General features: G+C 35.8%; 2 protein-coding genes and 1 pseudogene across 5 annotated transcripts in view; all 3 read left to right on the forward strand.

Annotated features, from left to right (window-relative positions):
• Window positions 1–4,173, forward strand: part of furina (furin (paired basic amino acid cleaving enzyme) a) — a 194,600-nt gene extending 190,427 nt beyond the window's left edge. The window contains exon 16 of the mRNA XM_056461050.1: window positions 4,064–4,173. Coding sequence (XP_056317025.1) covers window positions 4,064–4,104 — 41 coding nt within the window. The 3' untranslated portion in view covers window positions 4,105–4,173. The remainder of the gene's footprint in view (window positions 1–4,063) is intronic.
• A 30-nt stretch (window positions 4,174–4,203) lies between these two features.
• Window positions 4,204–4,699, forward strand: LOC130232630 (furin-1-like; annotated as a pseudogene).
• A 7,304-nt stretch (window positions 4,700–12,003) lies between these two features.
• Window positions 12,004–23,806, forward strand: part of fes (FES proto-oncogene, tyrosine kinase) — a 58,045-nt gene continuing 46,242 nt past the window's right edge. Inside the window, exons 1-3 of one of the 4 annotated variants that reach the window (XM_056461052.1) lie at window positions 12,004–12,343; window positions 14,653–14,715; window positions 19,910–20,136. In XM_056461052.1, coding sequence (XP_056317027.1) covers window positions 19,912–20,136 — 225 coding nt within the window. In that variant the 5' untranslated portion in view covers window positions 12,004–12,343; window positions 14,653–14,715; window positions 19,910–19,911. Of the gene's footprint in view, window positions 12,344–14,652; window positions 14,716–19,888; window positions 20,137–23,806 lie in introns of all 4 variants that reach the window. The other 3 variants (XM_056461051.1, XM_056461054.1, XM_056461053.1) reach the window with 3 other exon arrangements.

The raw sequence follows: 23,806 nt of genomic DNA on the forward strand, positions 1-23,806 counted from the left end.
CAGATTTGCACACACACACAAAGACATACACAGAGCCACGCACACACACAGCAGATGCATGTACACACCCCAACAGAGATGTGCGCACACGTCCGACCCACACAGAGACATGCATACACACAGGGCTGCATGCACACAGACAATATTTACATTAAACACACACATACAACCAAACAAATGCTGTAAATGACTGCAAACATATAGAAATATTTTGTTGTGTGTGTGTCAGAACCTCTATACAGGGGGTGTCCTAACTGCAGGCCATCTGCGACCCGCAGTCCGTTTTGTGGTGGCCCGCTAAGCTTTTATAAATATCAATAGAATCTGGGCCCGCTATACCAAAAGGAAGGTAATTCAATAAATATAAATAACCACCGGGTGTCACTATGACATGCCTTCAATTAGGCAGCAGTTCCTGTTATGACGTAAATGAACTAACAAACTGAAGGAAACATAATACGCTTATTTTCACGCGGCCGCCATTTTAAAGACCCAAAGCAAGGCTGCGGTGGGAAGAAACCCAGAAGTATAGGACCAGCACTGTAAACATTGCAGTAACATGCTGTGGACTATAAACCTCCAGCTGTTGCCGAGAATTTAAAATGCAGAAATGGTTGTAAACATCACTGTAATATCATTCAGTAAGTTAATTTATACAATTAAAAGCAATTTAGCATCAAACAACATTGCTCAAGTAACAGTAATATGCTCAAGTGTCCTCCTAGGCTTCAGTTTTTGGCACCAGTTTTAACACCGTTGGGATGCTTTCCTGCTTCTGCCCATGTAACCCGGGTGAGCGATAAACACTGCAGTTCTCTGTAGCACACCCTCGTGTTGTCTGTAATAGTGTTGTTCCCGGTACTGAAGTTTAAAAACGTCCATTTTCCCGCTAACATTCAAGCGCCACTGAGCGCGTTCATAAAACAGTGCTGATTTACCATAGTATTCACCAGTGCTCCTCAGTTTACCGCTCTTCACCCAGTGCAAACACAGATACACAGACACTGGAGCAGCCGTGAAGATCAGTCGAGTTATCAAGCAGATCGCTCATCTGTGTTCTGTGTCTGTGCTCTGTAAACAGCGGAGGGTGAACTGAGTGACCTTCTCAACCAATCACAGCCATTTCTGTTGAGCACGTGAACATAATGGCAATCAGCGCTGTTTTAAGAAAGCCAGCATCTGTGCCTTAAATGTTAACGGGAAATTGACGGTTTTTCTTTAATTCAGTATCCTGACAAGTCTAATATAGTAAAAGATTCAGTATATTAACTCGAGTTTGATAATAGCAGCTAAACCGTGTAGTAAACATTAGCTAACTAGTGCCATTTCCCTTAACTTATCTGAAAAGGAGCTCTGATATCCCTTTTTATTTCACCATAAACATTCAGAACGGACCTTCGGGTGACTCGAAGGCGGTGAAATGAATAAATTTTTGGCACTTTCTCTTCGCTGATAAGATATACAGCCAGGCACACAACATTCCTATGTAACTCCCAATGATACTTCCCACCGAAACCTCGATTTCGCTTTTAAAAATGGCCGTGTGAATCAGTCTATTGATGATCACGTTTTGGCGGGCCATGGCGCAACCAAGAAAAAGGAAAATGCAACAGTCAGTGCAGGAAATTTCAGTCTTGTTGGGGCAAGAAGAATATTTTCTCAGAGGTCAGCGGGGAATGTGTCTGTTTAATTTGCCAGGAACCAGTTGCAGTAATGAAGGAATATAATATTAAAGGACATTATGAAACAAAACATCAGGCCTTCAGCTCTTACACTGGTGCCGAATGAGATCAAAGAGTAAAACAATTAGCTGCTGCCCTATCAGCTCAACAACAGCAGCTTTTCATGCTAATAAAGTGCAATAAATATATAATTATGTGTGTCTGTGTGATGTATGTAAAATTAGGCCTGGGACAATGTTTATTTTTTTTTAATCTGGCCCTCGGCCCAAAAGGTTTGGACACCCCTGCTCTATAAGCTCAATTAAAAAAATATCTATGTAAATATTTATATATATAATTTTTCAAAATATTCCTGAAAGTATTTGCTGCTTTATTTTGTTATTATTATTGTGTATTGAGACGCTGGGGAATCAAACACTTGACCTTTTAAAACTTGTTTATCTGAGGTCTCACTAATCTGAGGTGTGCAGCTTGAACCGTCTCCAGGTGTCCTGCACTGCTCTCCACAGCAAGTGAACATGCCCTAAAAGAGAGATTTCTGCTAGAACATGCCATTTAGCGGATCAGCCTGAGCAGCTGCCTGAAGATGCTGACTTTTGCGCTGTAGTAATTATTCCAGAATTGAGGCCGACATCAGGCAAATGGGGGAGCCTGTTTGAAAGACCTGCATTTCCCCAATCCCCATTTCTCATTGCCTGGCAGCAGCGTTTGAGCAGTGAATAAACCCTGCGAGTGCAGAGTAATGCAGCGTTCAGCTTCAGTTTGCAGGCAGACTTATTAACACACACACACACACAGACGGTGTTCAGTGGAAATTAAACTCTATTGACCAGCCGTTATGCTGGAATGTTGATTTAGCATATGATGATTTTTACATATACAGTCAAATAAGCTGTAATGTACACAAGGCATTTTTAAGTAGTAGAAGACTTGCCCTGGTCATGTCTTATACAGTATCTGTGCATATCAAATCCTTAACATTGAACAATTCTCGTTAAATAACAATTAACAACATTAACAATTAACATCAACGTTTATTTTAACACAATAATTAAATAAAATATACAAACTAAAAAAGTTTTTTTATTTTATTATTATGTATTTTTATATTATTTATATAAAATTTATTTTTATTATTATTAATTTATTATTTTATATAAAATGTATTTCATTTATTATTATTATTTTAGTTTATTTATTTATTATTATGATTATTATTATTCATGTACTCTTTATTTTTTATTTTATATCAAATGTATTTTTTATTATTATTATTATTGTTGTGGTTATTACTTTATTTTTGTATTTAATTTTTTATAAAATGAATTTAAATTTATTATTATTATTTTATTTAGTTTATTTGTTAATATTATTAATGTACTATTTGTTTTTTATATAAAATGTATTTTAATAGTATTAGTATTTTGTGTATTTAGTTTTATATAAAATGTATTTTATATATTTATTTATTATTATTATTATTATTATTATTATTATTTATTCATTTATTTTATTTCATTTATTTTGTTATTTTGTTTTTTAACTTTCTTCCCTCATTTTCGCCCTCTACTCTCCAGACAAAATGAGCATGTATCATATATAACGTGTATTTAACGTTTTGCTGGTCCTTAAATAAGTGTTACACTTTTAATAAGTTATTAAAATGAAAAATATAATATTCTCCTGTAGTCTCTAAGTTAGTGATTAGATGTTAAACACACAAACGTCTACAAAATCCTCACTTTAGGTTTTAAATGGTGAACAGCTTGTCAAACTGGAAAACGTCAGCTTTCTGAAAGCTTGTCAAGCTCTCTTCAAAAAGAAATGCAAGCTTTGCACTTTTGCCTTTAAACTTTCAGGAACGCCCAATCCAAGCAGTTTTTTGGTTTAAAAAAAAATGAGGATTTCAAGGTTTTTTTTTCTGTGGAAATCAGAGATTAATACATGCAGCTTGATCAGAAGTGACTGAAAGAACATTTTAAGACACATTACAAGTTCCAGTTCAAATAATGTTCGTTTTGTCCTTTGTATATATTTCACTTGATGGCTTAATAAAAACGCTGGTGTTCATAATGAAGTCAATGGGGAAAAAACAGCCCCGAACATAATGAAAGGGTAGTCAATTTGCCCAGATTGTGTTTTTGAATTCTGAAAATGTTCAAAGCGTTATCCCCAAAATATGTGTCAAAATAAGATTTGTCACCAAAAATCATTCCATTTGCTGAAACACAAACAAAGTTGTGGCCAAATTAAGACTCAAAATGGAGGATCAAAACATCCCCAACATCACACAAGGGGCTAAAATCAACAGTTTAGCCTTGAATTTCAACCCTGAAGTGTGTATTAATAACTCAGATTTTCTCTCCTTTTTCCTGACACAGAGTGTAACCCGGCTTCTACCTGTACCAGAAGGGCTGCGTAAGAGACGTCCAGCCGTTTTCACCCCAGGCTCCCGTCCCCACTATCCTCAATAACGAAGCTGTCATCCGTCCTCCACCCCGCCTGCCTGCCCCTGGCCACTCCGTCTGCACCACACCTGCAGCGGGACAGGGCTCAGGAACTGCCTGTCTGCCCACCACACAGCCACCTGGACCCGCTGACCGGCACCTGCCTGCACCAAAACCAGATCCAGCGCGAAATCTCCGGACGGCAGACTGATTCCAGGCACAGGGCGGACACGCTCGTCCTCTGCGCACCAACCCGCCCTCTCATCCCGCATTGCCCGCCACTGTGGCCGTACTCAGCTGTGCCTTCATCGTGGCACGTTTTGTGGGTGTTTTCAGCTTGCTGCAGCTGCACAAGCGCGGAACAGAACAAACAGCACTTAGGCCAGCAGAGCCAGGGTCATGGATTACTGGTCGGATTGGGCTTGACCGCACCGCAGTGGGCCTATAAGGGCATCCCGAGCGTCTGGAGGGAAGATGAAGAGGAGTCTGAAAACGAGGGAATTTGATCTCCACAACGAGATGGACTTGCCTTCATCAAAACACCAAAGTGCTCTTTCACCCTTTCTCTAGCATCTACTGCACTGTTGTCTCTCTTTTTATTTGATTTGTGTGCATTTCCCTTCTGGGGTTCCTCTGAATACTCCTTTTTGAGGGTTTTGGGTTGGTTTTTCACTTCTCTCGGGTAATTGAGCCATGATTCACTTGGGTGTTTGATCTTTTGGTGCCTCGTCGTGGGAAGCTTCCAATCAAAAGTGGCCAGGGTGAAAACAGATTGTCCCGAATCTACAATAAAACAGTCATATATTGTTTGGGCGCTTCTCTTGCCTAGTGAGATTTTAAAGGAAAGCACTCCGCTTTATTTTGGAAATGTGCTCCGTTTACTAAGTCATACTACAGGTAAATTGTTGCAGTTTTTACCATTTTTGAATTCATTCAGCTGATCTCGGTCTTTCAGGACGCACCTTTTCACCTAGCTTAGCATAGATCATTGAATCCGATAGACATTAGCGTCTTGCTCAAAAATGACCAGAGTTTCCTTAATTTTCCTATTTGAAGCTTGACTCTGGTTACACTGTATGGTAAGACCGACAGAAAATTAAACGTTGCTATTTTCTAGGCTGATATGGCTAGGAACTATACTTTTGCTGTGTACTATCATTGCACCTGCACTTATGGCAGCAAAGTTTAGATCCTAGGCATATCTGACAAGAAAAAAAGCAATTCATTTTCTGTTGGTCTTAGTACACAGTTTAATCAGAGAAGGATTTAAAATAGGAAAAAATGATAAAAAACCTTTTGTTTTGGTTTTTTTTTCAGTGTGATGCTAATGGTCTAATCCGATTTAATGAATTATGCTAAGCTAAGCTAAAAGTGCTTCCGGCAGACCCAGAAATCTGCCTAATTAGTTAAATATGGTGAAACTCAGCTTTTAAATCTAGGAGAGCTGTAAAAGAGCCTATTTACAAAAAAAAGGGTTCCTTTAGGGGAAAAAAAAATCAAGATTTAAATGATCGAGTGTGAGAAAATCAAAACTATTTTCTTTTCTTTTGGATGAGTGAGTGAGTGTGAAAGTGTGTCTGTATGATGTGGGTCAGTTCTGCAGCGTCACAGATCCACTGGCTTTGCGCAGTGAGCCTTCCAGAAGAACATATCACTATATTTCTACAGTACATGGTCCGAGATGGAGAGGAGAGTGCTGTGCTGCTAACAGAGCTCACTGCTCCCTCTTGAGCTTTGAAATTGCTGAATTTAGGATTATTTTTTTAAATCAAAACTCATGTAAGCTGTATAAAGGAATAATTCTCCAAAGCAGAGAATTGTCAGTCGCTCCACTCTTGTGACTTTTCAGACCTGTGTGACAGCAAAATATTTACGATATCGCAAACATAATGGAGATGGATCATTCTCAATCGTCCCTGTCAAAATCATGACGGAGAAGCTAGTTTGTTTGTTATTTTTATATAGATCTCGAGTGAATTTAATGTGCATAACTGCAACGTTAAACTTTAAATCAATCCTCTTTGTGCAGAAATAGAAGAGGGAAACTGTGAGAGATGTGGAAAATGATTTTAAAAAGCTTCATAAATATATTTCGTGCAAATGTTTACAGCTACAACGTCAGGCACTCGTTTCTAAATGTCTAAATCTGACTTGCATTCCATCGTTTTAATTAGACCTGGCATTTGAATGACGGATTAATGGTTATTGGCAAATAGAGACTTAAATGGGAATGTTTCCTTGCACAAATCTTGAAATCTATTGCCAAGTTTAATTTTAGATGCTCAACATCCTTCCGTCCTCATTTAGTTTCTAGTTGTAAAGGGATGGACAGAAAATTTGCTGATAATTTAGTCACAGTCTGATTGAATGTTAGCTAAAAAGTGCTTCATGGGGATTCATGAAACGTTTTTAGCTCTAACATTGCCTCAACACACCTGCAAGGATGCGTCTAGAAAGCCTAGTGAAAGCTTGATTAGCTTCGCCAGGTGTGTCTGATTGGGGTTGAAACTAAACTTTGCAGGACCACCGGCCCTCCGGGAACGAGTTTGGACACCCCTGGTCTAAATCTCCCACCATTTTCAGTGTAAAGAAATATATTAGTCAGGTAAAATGGATCAAGACCAAGTACAACAATCTGAAAACTGGTCTGTGCAATAAAATGTACTTAAAGAACGCAGTAATGAATCGAATATAAGAATAAGTATTGTCAGGAACTAAAGGTTCTTATTTAGTTTTACCTGTAGAGAGTAAATTACCAGCAAATCTTCATTCAAAAGCGAGATCTCATACAGGTTTGAAATGACATGAGTAAATGAAAACAGTCAGTGTATTCATAATTGACAAACAGAACCAGCCGACTGTATATAAAGACATCTCCAAAAGATTAACATCAGCATCATCATTCAGCCTCTCATATCGAAATCTGTCCTCCAGTTAAGGGTTTTGAAAACACTACGAAAGCTCCAGGCTTCCTAATCTATTTGTTATAGGGTGTAAAAGAGCTCTTCTTGAGATCAGAAATAAAATAAAAAAATAGGGCTATATTGATCCAGACGAGCTCTTCTATCTGCTCATCACCTCCGTTTCTTTTGCTTACTACTGTTTATTAGTAGTAGTACACATCAACCAGAATATATTAATATTTGTTCTTTATTTTTTCTGAAACACATATTCACGCTCAACAAATGCAGTATCTACACAATATTATCGACTGAATCTGTGCAACATGATCTTATGAGATGGAGTTTAGTTTATCATATAGAATTATTGGCATTAATTAATGAGGACAAACTACTTGCACCATACTCATCCTTCTTTAAGTTTAGCTGGATGGGGATTTTTAGATGTTTGTTTTTTATCAGGGTGTCAACAAGAAGTTATTATTATTATTATTATTATCATCACATGTGAAGCGTGATCTGTTCATTGACACTTTGAATCGCAAGGTCCATAACCAACAGAACTTCTTGATCTGTGGCACACTATATTTTCACAGCTACAGCACATCATGACTTAATAATGTTTTGGTTTTGGCACCGTTCACTCCCCATAATCACAGTCATCAAAAGGCTTAATCTCGATATGTTAAGAGTAATCACGTTTTCACTTTCATTGTATTGTGCATTGGGCGTATTGGTCAAAAATAAATAGGAAAATATTAAATAATTCTATTTTCTTTCTTTGTTTTTGTTTTTTTCACATTTTGCATATCAAAATTGTTTCATATAATATATATATATATATATATTATATATATATTTTATATATATATATATATATAGTATATATATATATATATATATATATATATATATTATATTTAGTTTAAATGTTTTCTTTTTCAAGGTTTTTTCTTTTTCACTTTTTGTGCATGCAGAGGTTCTTATTTTCCTTTTTTATTATTATTATTATCATTTTTACAGCCATTTACTAAACTCAAGATATTCCATTCATTCATAACAAATTAATTCGGGTATGTTGGGCCAAATTGGGTTTTTTGAGCAGTTTTGTGTGCAGTATCCTCTCACTCTTCCTGATTCTTTTAACCACACAGTGAAAGTCGGCCCACGCTGAGCTCTTCCGCCCCCCTGCGGTACTCATCTGCTATTACAGCTGTGTTTTGGAAAGCCTTAAAGTGTTCAAAAGGCATGACCAAAGACCACAAGATGAAAATCTGCTTGCCTTAGTGACGCCTGACCTGAAAAACACATCTAGATAATATTGTGGTGGATGGTTTTTTTTCTTTGCTATGTTGAGTTAGGCTGTTGTAGTGTGGCTATATGCATTATCTCAGAGAAAACGCTTCCAATGGGTTGTCGTATGACTATTTTAGCTAGTGGTTGTGGTCTGAACACTGCTGTAGCGCAGCAGTTTTTAAGTACAGTAAGCCACACTCAATATGTTTTCACCCTGATGGTGCAACGATTGCATTGTGTGTGTGTGCGTGTGTGTGTGTGTATGTGTGTGTGCTCAAGGAGAACCTTCTATAGACATAGGATTATTTTCACTTTTATTTGAAGAGTCAACTGATGCATGTAGATCCCCCAGTAGAAACACCAATCATTTATATGACTACCTGAGACGGGACGACTATATAAAAATAAGGCCTATTTTTGTACTATATATGGTGCATTGTCATTTACATGTAATTTAAAGATTATTTTGCTCTTCTTTTTTTCTTTTTATTTAATTGATGTCAATATGCGAATTATAGATTATACAAAAAATAAAGATCTATGCAAACGTAAGCATTTTGTGTTATATGAGCTCTGTGTTGTGTTTTCTGATGGGTAGATTAATGTTCTGTGCTGAAAGAAGGTGGCTGAAATGTTCTGACACGAGAAAGGAAAATGTGAGGTAAAAAATAAATGGCATCCTGTTGAGGTTGAAGTGTTGTGAGCATTGAAGTCACAAGTCATTTATGACCAGACGCTACAAAAAAGGTTGTGTTACACTGTACAAACATGTCGGGTTCTACACTATGGATTTGTGTTGGGACAACACGAAGGAATTAGTTAGATTGTTAGTTTTCTTTTTAACAAATATAAGTGGATTGAACATAAAACAATTAAGTTGCCCCCCCCCCCCTCTCCCCCCCAAAAAAATTTGTTCTTTCAGCTCATTTTATATCCACTCACTGGCCACTTTATTAGGTACACCTGTCCGACTGCTTGTTAACGCAAATTTCTAATCAGCCAATCACATGGCAGTAACTCAATGTATTTAGGCATGTAGACATGGTCAAGATGATCTGCTGCAGTCCAAACTGAGCATCAGAATGGGGAAGAAAGGTGATTTAAGTGACTTTGAACGTGGCATGGTTGATGGTGTCAGACGGGCTGGTCTGAGTATTTCAGAAACTGCTGATCTACTGGGGTTTTCACGCACAACCATCATGTGTGTGTGTGTGTGTGTAGACTCCAATCTAATAAACTGTTTGGTTGGTGCCTCCACTGTTTATTTAAAAACCTGACTGGGAAATACTGTGATAATGAAATGAAAATAAAACTATTTAGGCATTGCCAATTTTGCAACAAATGTGAATTTCCAGACAACTTCCCTCAGTTTGTACAGCATTACATCAGTGGTGCAACCGATGAAGCAAACCTCAGCAAAACATTCTCACATGAGACGATATCAAGTGTCATTTATAAAATAATTCATCTTAAGTCGCGCAACAGCTACTGTAGATCTGCAGATGTGAGTATTTCCTATATAAATGATCATTTGCCTTGGGCATATATATATATATATATATATATATATATATATATATATATATATATATATATATACACACACTGTAAACAATAATATTATCAGTCATGTGATCAGAAAATGTTTTTAAGTCATTGAAACTTACTAAACTAAGTTATTAATGTTCTAACTTAATTTTATAAGCTACACAAGCTGTTATCAGTTAGTTTAACATAAGTTCAATAGACTCATAAGGTTAATTTGATTCAGCTTAAAAATTTAAGGCAACCAGCATGTTTTTACAGAGTACTTTAAAGCTTTGGTTATAAGTAAACAAACGCTTTTATACTACATGACTGTTGAATGCTTGATTTTGATTGGCTGATTATTATTACATATCATAAGGTGTGCCATGGTGGCACAGTGGCTCAGTGGTTTGCACTGTTGCCTCACAGCAAGAAGGTCGTTGGTTTGAATCCTGGCTGGGCCAGTTGGCATTTGTGTGTGGAGTTTGCATGTTCTCCCCGTGTTGACGTGGGTTTCCTCTGTGTGCTCCGGTTTCCCCCACAGTCCAAAGAAATGCGCTATAGGTGAATTGGGTAAACAAAATTGGCTACAGTGAATGTGAGCTTATGGGTGTTTCCCAGCACTGGGTTGCAGCTGGAAGAACATCCGCTGTGTAAAACATTTTGTAAAATCATTCTGCTGTGGTGACCCCTGATAAATAAGGAACTAAGCCGAATGAATGCATGTGCTGTTATTTTCAGATAAACACACAGCTAAAGTAGTTCCAGTAGGTTTTGACCACTGTACTGTTCCATATATCACTACACTGAAGGATTTCAGCTGTATTTCACAGCTACAGTCAAAAATAAAATCAAAACAAAAGGCTTTGGATGAGACGTGTGAGAAACAAGTGCTAGTTTGAGCAGTTTGAGGATACAATCTCTGATAAATGTTTTGAAATACGAACAAGTAAATATTATCTTTAGGTGTGGTAACCATAGAATAATTGACTCTGCTTTGTTGAATTATTAGACAAAAATGCACACCTGAGGTGTAATAGCTGCGCCTCGACTGTGCTTTATTTTCTAATACTTAAATAGCTCATCATTATTTCTTTCTTAATCTGGGAAATTAGAAGATAACATGTACAGTTTATCAAACAAGTGGTTCTAATTGTATTTGTATTGTAAAACTTAAAGTTAAAAGGGTAAAACTTAAGTTTTTAGTCGGTATATACATTTTTTTTTTTTACAAAATTCTGTGCGGAAATTTCTGTCTGACAATAGTTCATGTGTTAAGTTGCTAATGATTAGCCTAATTAACCTAGTTATAGTTAAGCCTTTAAGTGTCACATTAAGCTGAATACTAGCGTCTTGTAATATCTAGTAAAATATGATGTACTTTCATCATGACAAAGATAAAATAAATCAGTTATTAAATGAGTTATTAAAACTATGTTTAAGAATGTGTTGAAAAAATCTTTCTGTTAAATAGAAATGGGGGACAAAAATGTACAGAGGGGCTAATAATTCAGGAGGGCTCTCTTTATGGTAACCATAAAAGAATTGACTCTTTGTTGAATTATTACAAAAATAAAGCACACCTGAGGTGTAATTTTTTAAATAATTCAATGGCCCATCATCAGTTATTTCTTAAATTATGAGACTAAAAGGCAATATTTACTGTAGCGTTGTTTATCAACGAAAATTAAACGTTTTAGTTGGTATGTATATATATGTGTGTGTGTGTGTGTGTGTGTGTGTGTGTGTCTGTGTGTATATATATATATATATATATATATATATATATATATATATATATATATATATATATATATATATATATATATAATTTCTTTTTTTTATTCTGTGCAGTAATGGCTAAAAAAGTTAGCAGTTTCTGTCTGACAATAATTTGTCATTTGTTGCTAATGATTTGCCAAATAACCTAGTTAAGCCTTTAAATGTCACTTTAATCAAATTATCTATATTATACTGTAGTATCTCTAGTAAATATTATGTACTGTCATAATGGGAAAGATAAAAGAAACCAGTTATTAAACTAGTTACTAAAACTATTAAGTCATGTGTTAAATTGTTAAACGGAAATTAGGAACAAAAATTACAGGGGGGCTAATAATTCTGACTTCAGCTGTAGGCTCTGTAAATCTAAATTAGCAAACGTTACCAAACGATATTCCACTTTTGTGGTCCATGGTCACAATAACAATACCCAGCAGACGGGTTCTATGAAATATTATTGCTGGTGTATGTAGTTCAGGTGTTATGGTGGCAGTGCATAGCGGTTTAATCCTGTTGACAAGCAGTGAGTGCGTCCTGCTACTGTACATGCCTGTCTTCCTGGTTTAGCCGCGGCAGTCTGTCAACACTTCGCCCTACTCATTTCAGCTTTTCGACGCTCTTTTCTGCTTTATGATTATGGATACTTGAATCTTCCGGTCGTCCTGACAGGGATATTCACTGGATATTCGCTGCCGCAGACAAACCTAAGGTGAGGATATACAGCAGGCTACATCAATTCGGAGCGCTAGTCGATCTGTATCCTATCAATGATATAGCCTCGCCTATATTAATAATATAAACTGGGCTTCTTGTTTGATTTGATACGTAGTGTTGTTTGTAACGTTAGTTTTAAGAAAAGGCTGTTAAATCTGGTAGTTGACGAGTTTTTTTTTTTACTGTAGAAGAAATAACACCCAGTGACGGCACGACGCCATCTCCTAACAACAATTCGCTTATTTGTTTAAACTCTGTAAGTTTTCATTGTCGTGAAAGGTTTTCAGTTTTGAACATCTAATGTATATTTTTTGGCAGGACTATGCTGTTTGTTTGATCAGATTACACAAAATAACACCTTAAAGGGATAGTTCACACAAAAAATTTATATTCTGTCATCATTAACTCACCCTTTATTTGTTTGGCTTTATTACTTCTGTTAAACGCTGAAGACGACATTTTAAAGAAAGCTGGAGACCTGTAACCATTGACTTAGTTTTTGTTATTCCTGCTATGAAAGTCAACTGTGAACACATCATGTTTGATCAAATTAAACAAAATAAGACCTTAAAGGGGTAGTTCACACAAAAATCAATGTTCTGTCATCATTTACTCACTCGTTTGACTTTATTTCTTCTGTTAAAAGCTGGAGACCTGTAACCATTGACTTAGTTTTTTTTATTTCTGCTATGAAAGTCAACTGTGAACACATCATGTTTGATCAAATTAAACAAAATAAGACCTTAAAGGGATAGTTCACTCAAAAATTTATGTTCTGTCATCATTTACTCACTTGTTTGACTTTATTTCTTCTGTTAAATGCTGAAGACGAAATTTTGAAGAAAGCTGGAGACCTGTAACCATTGACTTGGTGTCTGCTTTTGGAGTCCGCTATGGAAGTCAACAGTTACAGTGTTTTTTACAATATCTTTAGTGTTCAACTTAAAAAAAGAAACCCTTAAAGGTTTGAAACCACATGTGGATGAGCAAATTTTCATTTTTGGGTAAACTATCACTTTAATTTGTGTGTTAAGTTGTTAATAAATTTGTAAACAAAATGACCACATTCTAAAAAAAAAAAAAAAGGGTTGTCGTAACCCAATGTTGGGTCAAATATGTAGACAAACCCGACCAGAAAAAGTGTCATATAAGTTTGATAATACTTTAAAAAATTATTTCCATATTTGTTCCAACTTTGGGTTACGCCAACTAGGCATGGGCCGGCATAAGATAAATCGCACAGCCCTATTATAAATACAATATGGGACTCTTTCAACATCATTTAGAGTTTTCCAAGTTGCTGAGAAATGTATATAAAACAATTGGAGACTAGTTTGACCGCCTTTATGCTTCTCTCTTGACCTTGAAAATATAATTGGCTGAATTGTATAAATGCTGGATTACGATCCCGTGGAGGGTCGAATTGAGATCACGATCTTTTTCTGATTAATCACACAGCCTTAAATAGTAGCTTGCATTAGAAATGATAAAGAATCAGGATGGGTTAATATAGAACAAAGCACAATTAAAGAGACACCATTGACCATTCTAACTTTTATAAATGTAAAAGAGGCTCCTAAAATTGATAACGACTGGATAAAACATCCATTGAAAAATGCCCACATGAAAAAAAAATACTATAGTAATTGATGGTAAAACCTTTCGTGTTTTAAAACCATGTTATGGTAAAGTGTATTATACTGTATACATTATATTTACAGCTCTTTACAGCCATAGTGAACTGATCAACTGTTATAATAACTGTAGTATACTTTACTATAGTGAAATCTAGTGTGTATTAGTCCAAAAGGCTTATAGTTAGTATAGAAAAGTACAGTATTGGGTATTTGTTTCTGTATTATTACTATAGTTGTTACAGATTAATTCAAGTATCTTACTATAGTATTGTTAAAAAAAGTAGTATTTACAGTTGAGAAAATTTCATGTGTGTGGCGACAGAAATAATCGTTTTTTTTTTTTAAATATAGTTTCCTCTATAGACAAAGTAGATCATATGAACTGTAAATCATTAACTTTCTGAATTTCAGCATATTTCCTTATGACCGAGCGGTTCGCTATGAATATCCTTTCACATTTGATATGCTGTTGACATATGGGAAGTGGTCGGTATAGACAACATCCTTTTTTGTCTTAAATTGTGAGGATATGAAAGTGTTTAAAAACTCCCACGTTTGATCAAACACATTTCAGATCGGGCAGACAACAGAAAGGCCTTAGTGATGCGATGAAATGTTTATGTGGAGTATTTTGCACATCTATGGCGTTCTTCCTCTCTCTCTATAGACATTGATTTGTGGGGTTTCTCACTGACCTGACAGGAAGCTTCTAACGTACTGCTGCTTACAGGTAGTAGTAACAATTTATTTGCTTGACGCTTGACTTTATTTGCTTGCTTTTTTATTATGTGATATATACAGTTGAGGTCAATATTTTAAGCCCTCCTGTGAAAATTTTAAACCAAGGACATTTTTCACTATAATATTTTAATATATATTATTTCATATTTGATAATGCTATTTCTCTGGAGAAAGTCTTTACTTTTAGTTTTGTTGGAATAAAAGCAGTTTTTAAATTTATCTAACATTTTAATATTATTAGATTTGTTTACGATTGATTGTCTACCACTGTTATACAATAATTTGGCTAATTACCCTGGAACTTGCAGAGTTAGCCTAATTAACCTAATTAAGCCTTTAAAATGCACTTTATATTGCATACTAGTACACTGAAAAAAATTACTCAACGATGATTCCTTGGATTTACTCAATTTTTTACGTTAAGCGGTTGTAAACAGTTTATTTGGGCTGAATTTAAACAAACAAATTAAGTTGAACATTATTAAATTTAATTTGTTTGTTTAAATTCAACACAAATAAATTGTTTGCAACAGTTTTGCATGCAACACTTTTTTTCAGTGTACAGTATCTTGCAAAAGATCTAGCAAAATATGGCAAAGATCAGAGGTATTAGAAATGAATATTAATTAATTATAATTATAAATATACACTTGGCATCAGAATTATTCACCCTCCTGGGATTTTTGTTTCCTCCTTGGAATGTTTCCCAAATTATGTTTAACAGAGCAAGGAATTTTTCACAGTATTTCCTATAATATTTTTTCTTCTTTCTTCTTTGTTTTATATCAGCTAGAATAAAAGGTCAATACCAATACGCTTTTGTACCATAGTGGTGGACATTAGCACCTTTAGGATACACTTTTGTACCAGAGATGCAGGCCCATAGCTAGCCTGGTGAAAGGGGTGGTTCTTTTCTTTCGCAAAAAGTGGACATTTTTGCAATTATACGCCTCATTTTCTTTTTAATTATGAGATTTAAATACATTTTAAGCACTGTTTTTACCTGAATGAGCTTGTTGGATGGTCATCATAACCATATTTTTTGATGTACCAAAAATATTTGCTAAAGATTTGGAATAAAAAATAATACTTTTTTAAAATACAAATGTATTACATTATATATCATTAGCAAAAATATATGTATGTGTTTTAAATTAAAAAAAACCTATTGTCATTTATTGGGAAAATTATAAATAACAAACTGGCCAGCACCTTCAACTTTCCCCAGTCAGAATTTGACCATTTGAATAAAAATATTATTAATAATGTAGAGCTTTACAGTTCCTCCTGTAAAAAAAAAAGTACATTTGAAAATTCATGGATAACAACATTAGTCAAAATATTATTTAAATAAATTTCAATATGGGCCGCTTTTGGTACTACTTTATAGCTCATTTTTTTTGTTTCAACAATAAGGTCCAAGATTTAGAATAAAAGTTACCTGTAAAATGTTTTCTTTATTTAAAAACAAAACAGTAGCGAAAGAAGACTTCACTTACAGTACGTCCGATTGTGTTTTCTAGCAGCTGGATGTTGGACTCATAACAAATAATAGTGTTCATTCGACAAAACTGGTTAGCTGAAGTCACGACAGCCAACAGAGAATTCCGCTCAGTCTTAAAGCCTTTTCAAAGGATGATTTTCACCATTTATGATGGCATAGCAGTCAAAAGAGGACAAATGAGCTCATGTTTGGGACAAATTCTGGACTTTTGTTAGTGAGAAGTGTCTTTCAAACCACTCCTGGCTAAGGGCCTAAGATGCCCAAACCAGGGCCTGAGGGCCAAAGTTGGCCCATAGTAACCTTTGATTTAGCCCACCATCCCATCTGAGAAGGGAGGAAGAATGATAGGGATGAGAGATTGTCATTTCAAATCTAATGTAACTGTTTGTTTGTTTGTTTGTTTGTTTGTTTGTTTTGTTGTTAAAAGCTGACTGAAATTAAAGGTTTCAGTTAAATATTGTCAAATAATAAGATTTAGCTTAATGTATACACTGTCACCTAGGCCTGTCGCGATAGTGAATATATTGACTTATTTCCAGATATATAGAGCCAAGATATATTGTATATTACCTATATATATATATATATATATATATATATATATATATATATATATATATATATATATATATATATATATATATTAAAAAAAAAATAATATATATATATATATATAAATATATATATAAATATATATATATAAATATATATATAAATATAAATAAATAAATTTAAGATGATGATGATGATTAGGCTAAGTTTTTTTTGTCGTATTTCGCTGCATTCTGCTTTCTGTGGAATGTGGGGGCTTATGCAGCATCTCCACGCATGCTGCACACACACACAGAGTGCGAGAGAAAATGTATAGTGGAGGTGAAGAAGACAAGATGTGAAGCCACTGATTCATGTTTAGGAACTACAGTTAGGATAAGTCGCAATGGATCTGGTCTCAAAGCCACAGTCTTCAGCTCCAGTGTGGGAACATTTTGGCTTTAAACTGAATGAGAAAGGAGAGCCTGTTAACAAGAGCCGATATGTCAAATTTGTTTCAGAACTGTGGCAAAAAAAAGGGCAACACACTATTAACTATACTATTAGGGGGCCCAGTCAATCCCCACTCAACAACAAATGTCTAAATATTCTTAAAAATAAAACGTTCTTTGTTCATTGAAACAGTGTACCTGAATTATTATACCATCATGTTGAAAAAATGTATTTTTTTTATTAGTGATATAACTTATAAAGTAGCAATGATATCGTTAATCACAATTAATTTGGGGGCAATATATTGCCCAGCAAAAAACAGATATCGTAACAGCCTTACTGTCACCTGATGGACAGAGGACAGAGCAGAGACTGTGGCAAAATCAAAATCTTTTTTAGCAAATTAAGGCAAAGGCAGATTCAGCTTGACTGGGTAAATTCCACTGTTCACGGTTACGTTTTATTGCAGTAAGCTATATTTTTAAAAGTTCTGCTGCATTAGTTAATACTATTTAAAGTTTGTTTTCAAATATTATGAAATATATTAGGAAATTACCCATGGCAACTTTAACGTAATATAGTTTGGTGTAGACTATTTCAATGGGGTGATGCCATTGGCCATTAAACATTTTCTGCTTGTTGTCAAACTATTTTAATAACTGCAACAAAAGGCAATTCAATCATATCTGAACATTAAAACAGCTGTCATAACATTACTTATCAATATTTGGACCTTTTACGATTCTCGGGAGCTATGGAAATGAAAAATGTAAAACGGGAAATACCATTGACCATTGTTATTGTTTACATCAATCAAAATGATCCTGGAGGGCCGGTGTCTTGCAGAGTTTAGCTCCAACTTCCTTCAACACACCTGCCTGGAAGTTTCTAGTATACCTAAACAGCTTGATTAGCAGGTTCAGGTGTGTTTAATTGGAGTTGGAACTAAAATATGCAAGACACCGGCCCTCCAGGACTGAGTTTGGACACCCCTGGTCTATATTTACCTTCAGCCCACAGCTCATGATATTTGGTTTTTGGCCGTTTATACAAAAACGTTTGGGCACCGCTGCTTTAAAGTATACTTTTATATCTTTAAGGTACTATGATGTACATATTTGTACTTTTTAGCTATTAATATGTACCTTTAAGAAATTGTTAGGAACAAAAATGTTTTCGCAAAGACAAATTTTGTAGCTTTATTTCTGAGAGTCACTTGCCTAGTTAAGCCTTTAAACTACACTTTAAGCTGACTACTAGTACAGTATCCTCCAAAATATCATGTGCTGTCATCATGGAAAAGACAAAAGAAATGAGTTATTAGAAGTAAGTTAGTAAAACTATTAAAAATGTGTTCTCAACACAGAACTTCTGTTGAAAAATCTGTTTAGCAACACTTGACTATTATTTTTAAAAGAATTACATGTTTACAAGAGGGATGATAATTCTGACTTTAACTGTACTGTATACATAAACAGGGTAATTAGACAACTCATTATATAACAGTGGATTGTTCTGTTGACAATCGAAAACAAAATATTGCTTAGGAGGCTAATAATATCAACCTTAATGTTTTCTGAAAAATTAAAAACTGCTTTTATTCTAACCGAAATAAAACAAAGACTTTCTCCAGAAGGCAAAATATTATAGGAAATACTGTGAAAAATTCCTTACTCTGTTTAATTTCATTTGGGAAATATTTAAAAATTAATTTAAATTCACAGGAGGGCAAATAATTTTAACTTCAACTGTATATCTATACTCACCGGCCACTTTATTAGGTACACCTTACTAGTAGCAGGTTGGACCCCACCTTTGCCTTCAGAACTGCCTTAATCCTTCGTGGCATAGATTCAACAAGGTACTGGAAATCTCCTCAGAGATTTTGCTCCATATTGACATGATAGTATCATGCAGTGACTGCAGATTTGTTAACTGCACATCCATGATGCGAATCTCCCGTTCCACCACATCCCAAAGGTGCTCTATTGGAAATGGAGACTCGTCAGACCAGGCAACGTTTTTCCAATTTTCTATTGTCCAATTTTGGTGAGCCTGTGCAAATTGTAGCCTCAGTTTTCAGTTTTTAGCTAACAGGAGTGGCACCCGGTGTGGTCTTCTGCTTCTGTAGCCTATCCTCCTCAAGGTTGGATGGGTTGTGTGTTCAGAGATGCTCTTCTGCAGACCTCGGTTGTAGCGAGTGGTTATTTGAGTTACTGTTGCCTTTCTATCAGCTGGAACCAGTCTGGCCATTCTCCTCTGACCTCTGGTATCACAAGGCATTTGCGCCCACAGAACTGCCGCTCACTGGATATTTTCTCTTTTTCAGACCATTTTCTTTAAACCCTAGAGATGGTTGTGCGTGAAAATCCCATTAGATCAGCAGTTTCTGAAATTCTCAGACCAGCCCGTCTGGCACCAACAACCAAGCCACGTTCAAAGTCACTGAAATCACCTTTCTTCCCCATTCTGATGCTCAGTTTGAACTGCAGCGTCGCTTGACCATGTCTACATGCCTAAATACATTGAGTTGCTGCCATGTGATTGGCTGATTAAAAATTTGCGTTAAGCAGTCGGACAGGTGTACCTAATAAAGTGGCCAGTGAGTGTATATATTACGACATTTTAAAGCAACTTGATGCTCAGATGATTATACAATGTGAATGTTTTTCAGACTTCTGAGAGGGTTTTTCAGAAATGGGCTTTGCGGAGGACCTGTGGTGTCCTCAGGGTCACGCAGCCCTCATGAAGCTACAAGACTCTGAGCTACGTCTGATGGAGGTCATGAAGAAGTGGATGATGCAGAGGGCCAAGAGCGACCGTGAGTTCTCCATGCAGCTGCATCAGATGTCAGCCATAGTGGAGAAGATGGAGGGAACTCAGCCTGGAGGAGGACTCAACTACATAAGCCAGTTCAACAAGGTGGGAGCGTTTCGTTTTAGCAAGTGTAGCGTTTCAGTGGGACTTTCCCATCATTCATTTCAATGTATGTTTGTGATTTGAAGTACAAATGAATTCAAAAGTAGCCATATTGATTTTGTTTGCTCACATTGCTAGTTTTGTGGTGAACAATTCATCTGTGCATGTCATTAACCCTTTCATGCGTGAGTTTTACTCTAGCTGACCCTCATTCGTCAGTTTTTTTTGAGACCACTACTTAGAATCCATTGTGTTTTAAAGTTCCCAATGGCGCCGCGTCCAGTTCATGTGACCCACCAGCCCCAAAGTTTCATGTACATATTGTTTCTTTTTGCTCTTTTCTGTAAATATGGACAAATGTTCTAATTATATTGTAAAATTTCTGATACTCAGATTCTTAAATATGTGATGGAACATATATATTTGTCTTTTAAACAGCTTAATAATGATCGTATTATTTGTTATATAATGGGTTCTAGCAGCTGTTGTTGCTAGAAAGAATACAGCTGCGATCAAACATTAATAAGAACTATTTATACTATTTATTAAATTACTCATTAACTGTATTTTATTATACAGGAAAATAAACATTGTAGATTAAAATTTTTACACTGACTTTACAGCTTTCTGCATATCGGAAATAATATGAAAAGTCAGATATAACATAATACGTACAAAATATCAGACTTGAGTCTAATATGTAAAAAATGTCAGATGAAGATGAGCAAATCAACTGGTGTGCACGAGCGCTGGCACAAAACCATTGGTTAGTTTGGGCAGATTGTCTTGGGCAGTAAAAGAAAATGACTGCACATTCATATTTTTATGGAGAAGCAAAACGTGTCATTTACATATAGAATCAGAATCAGAAAGAGCTTTATTGCCAGGTATGTTCACACATACTAGGAATTTGTTTTCGTGACAGAGCTTCTACAGTGCAACAGAATTACAGAGACAGGACAAAAAACAGATAATAAATATATTTAAAAAAATAGAAGTAAGTAGTGAGTGCAAATATACAGAATGACAAGTGTATGTACATGTTTATTACTATATACAACGTTATATGAGCAGCTGTTATGTGCAAATTGGCATGTAAAGTGTGTTGTTAAATAAGTGTATAAAAGTGTATAGCAAGTAGTGATGTTGGTTCCACAATTATTATCATCAAGTGTTCATGAGATGGATTGCCTGAGGGAAGAAACTGTTTCTGTGTCGGGCTGTTCTGGTGCGCAGTGCTCTGTAGCGTCGACCAGAAGGTAAAAGTTCAAAGAGGCAGTGTGCTGGGTGTGAGGGGTCCAGAGTGATTTTGGCAGCCCTTCTGCTCGCTCTGGATAAGTACAGTTCTTGGTGAGTAGGAAGGGTTGTACCAGTGATTCGCTCAGCAGTCTGAACTATTCGATGTAGTCTTTGGAGGTCATATTTAGTAGCTGAGCTAAACCAGACAGTTATTGATGTGCAGATGACTGATTCAATGATGGAGGTGTAGAACTGTTTCAGCAGCTCCTTTGGGAGGTTAAACTTCCTCAGCTGATGAAGAAAGTACAGCCTCTGTTGAGCTTTTTTGACAATGGAGTCAATGTGAGTGTCACATGTATGACTCCACTGCTGCCACAATGCTGTCCATGATGCTCAGTGGGGGGAGAGCAGGGGGGTTTCTCCTGAATTCCACTATCATCTCCACTGTTTTGAGCGTGTTGAGCTCCAGGTTGTTGTGGCTACACCAGACAGCCAACTCCTTAACCTCCTGTCTGTAAGCAGACTCGTCACCGTCCTGAATGAGGCCGATAAGTGTGGTGTCGTCTATATATATATATATATATATATATATATATATATATATATATATATATATATATAGCACAGTTCTGGTTTTACTTGTTCAGTTCATTAAATAAAAATGTTCAATAAAATGTTAAACAAAAGTTAATGCTGTTAAAAGAGATCACCTTTCAAAATTATCATAGTGTAATCTTTTAGTATTGTGAATTGTGCCTCTTAATGTTGGACAGTTAAAATAGATTATCCATATGTTAAATACAGGGTTTCCGCAGGGACTCGGGGACTTCATATTCACTGAAATATGGTCTTGTAGGTCTTAAATCCTTTTAAACAAGTTTTAATTTTCATCCATGTCTCCAATCACCTACAATACATCTCAAAAAAGCTTCAACCAAACTGTAAATACTATCGCTATGTTAAAAAATGTGCATGTATACAACTAGGGTTTACTTGTATTGACACATTATTTAAAATATGTGGCAAATACCTAATTAGATTAATTTGGGATGAGGCAAGTAAACCTCTTTTCCACATGACCAGCTGGAAAAAATCCTTAGTATTTAGCCATGTATAAGTCTGAAATTTCATTTATAACTGTCTTAACTTTGACTTTGTGAAACCTGCAGAAACCCTGTAAATAAATCCAATCCATTCAGTAAAATTAATTTAATGGAGCAAAAACTGGCTAGTATTGTATATTGTACTGTATATGCAGTATAGAAAGTGAATATAGTTATTTCAGATTTGATATCAGCTGAGATTTTTTTGTTGAAGTTGGTATTGGCCCAAAAAAATCATATCAGTCCATCCCTAAGTGTTTTACAAAGTTCCTGACCTTCGTGTTAGTTTTTGTTAACTTGCATGAAACTAAAAGCACAGCGGTTCACTTTGAGTCATCCAGAGGAAGCACACAAGTTCAGAAATCAAGGTAAATAGAAGTGGATATAGAAGAAAATCTAGTTCAGTTAGAATAGGATTCAGATGGTAACAGTTTGATTCTAAAAATAATCCTGATTCCTGTTTTTTTTCATGGTATTGAAATTCTGCATTTTGATTGGCTGGAAGGGAAGCAAAACTAGTTTAATGTGCACAGCTAGTTCTAGTCAGTTTTGACAACATTTTCTATTTAAATGTGCTACCATTAAACATTAGTAGTAACCATAGTAACTGATATTTACCTGAGCCCTAAATCTCAACTGATGTGTGCTTCACCAGGGAGATCAGCCAACTCACACATTTGCTCAAAGCTAGGGGCTCTATTTTATGGTCTAGGCGCAAAGTCTGAAGTGCAGTACGCAAAAGCATGTTAAGCACTTTTGCTATTTTAAGGACAGAAAAATAAGCTCTGAGCCATGGCACATGGTCTAACAGGGTTGTGCTTATTCTCTTAATGAGTTATGCGTGTGTTTTGAGCATAACGTGCAGTAAACCAATCAGAGTCTCATCTCACGTTCACTTTAAGAGTCAGTTGTGTCACGCCATGGTGCCATTTGCTATTTACATGGTGGACTTCGTAAGTGAAAAAACTGAATGTTTCACTGGCGAGAAAACAGTTAAACAGACCATCTGCTTCGCGAGGATAAAGATCGAGCCTCCTCCATTCAGCCTCTTCATTTTCTCTTTACTTTTACTCTTTACTCCTTTACTTTCGTGGATAACGGATAACGGACGGTGTTGTTCTCACTCCACTGAAGACATCCATCAGCCTACATATTTAATCTCGTTTGTTAAGCGCCAAGATTTGTTTCAAAACTATTTCTAAATTCATCTTTCAGCTGGTCAATTGTGCAGTCTATTTTAGTTCCTCAAAATAGCAACGCACCAACAATGCACCTTAACACCCTTCCTTTCTAGACCGGCACACCCATGAGTCCACAAAGTGGCGCAAATG

The sequence above is a fragment of the Danio aesculapii genome, chromosome 7, assembly GCF_903798145.1.
Source record: "Danio aesculapii chromosome 7, fDanAes4.1, whole genome shotgun sequence".
In the NCBI taxonomy this organism is placed as follows: Eukaryota; Metazoa; Chordata; class Actinopteri; order Cypriniformes; family Danionidae; genus Danio; species Danio aesculapii.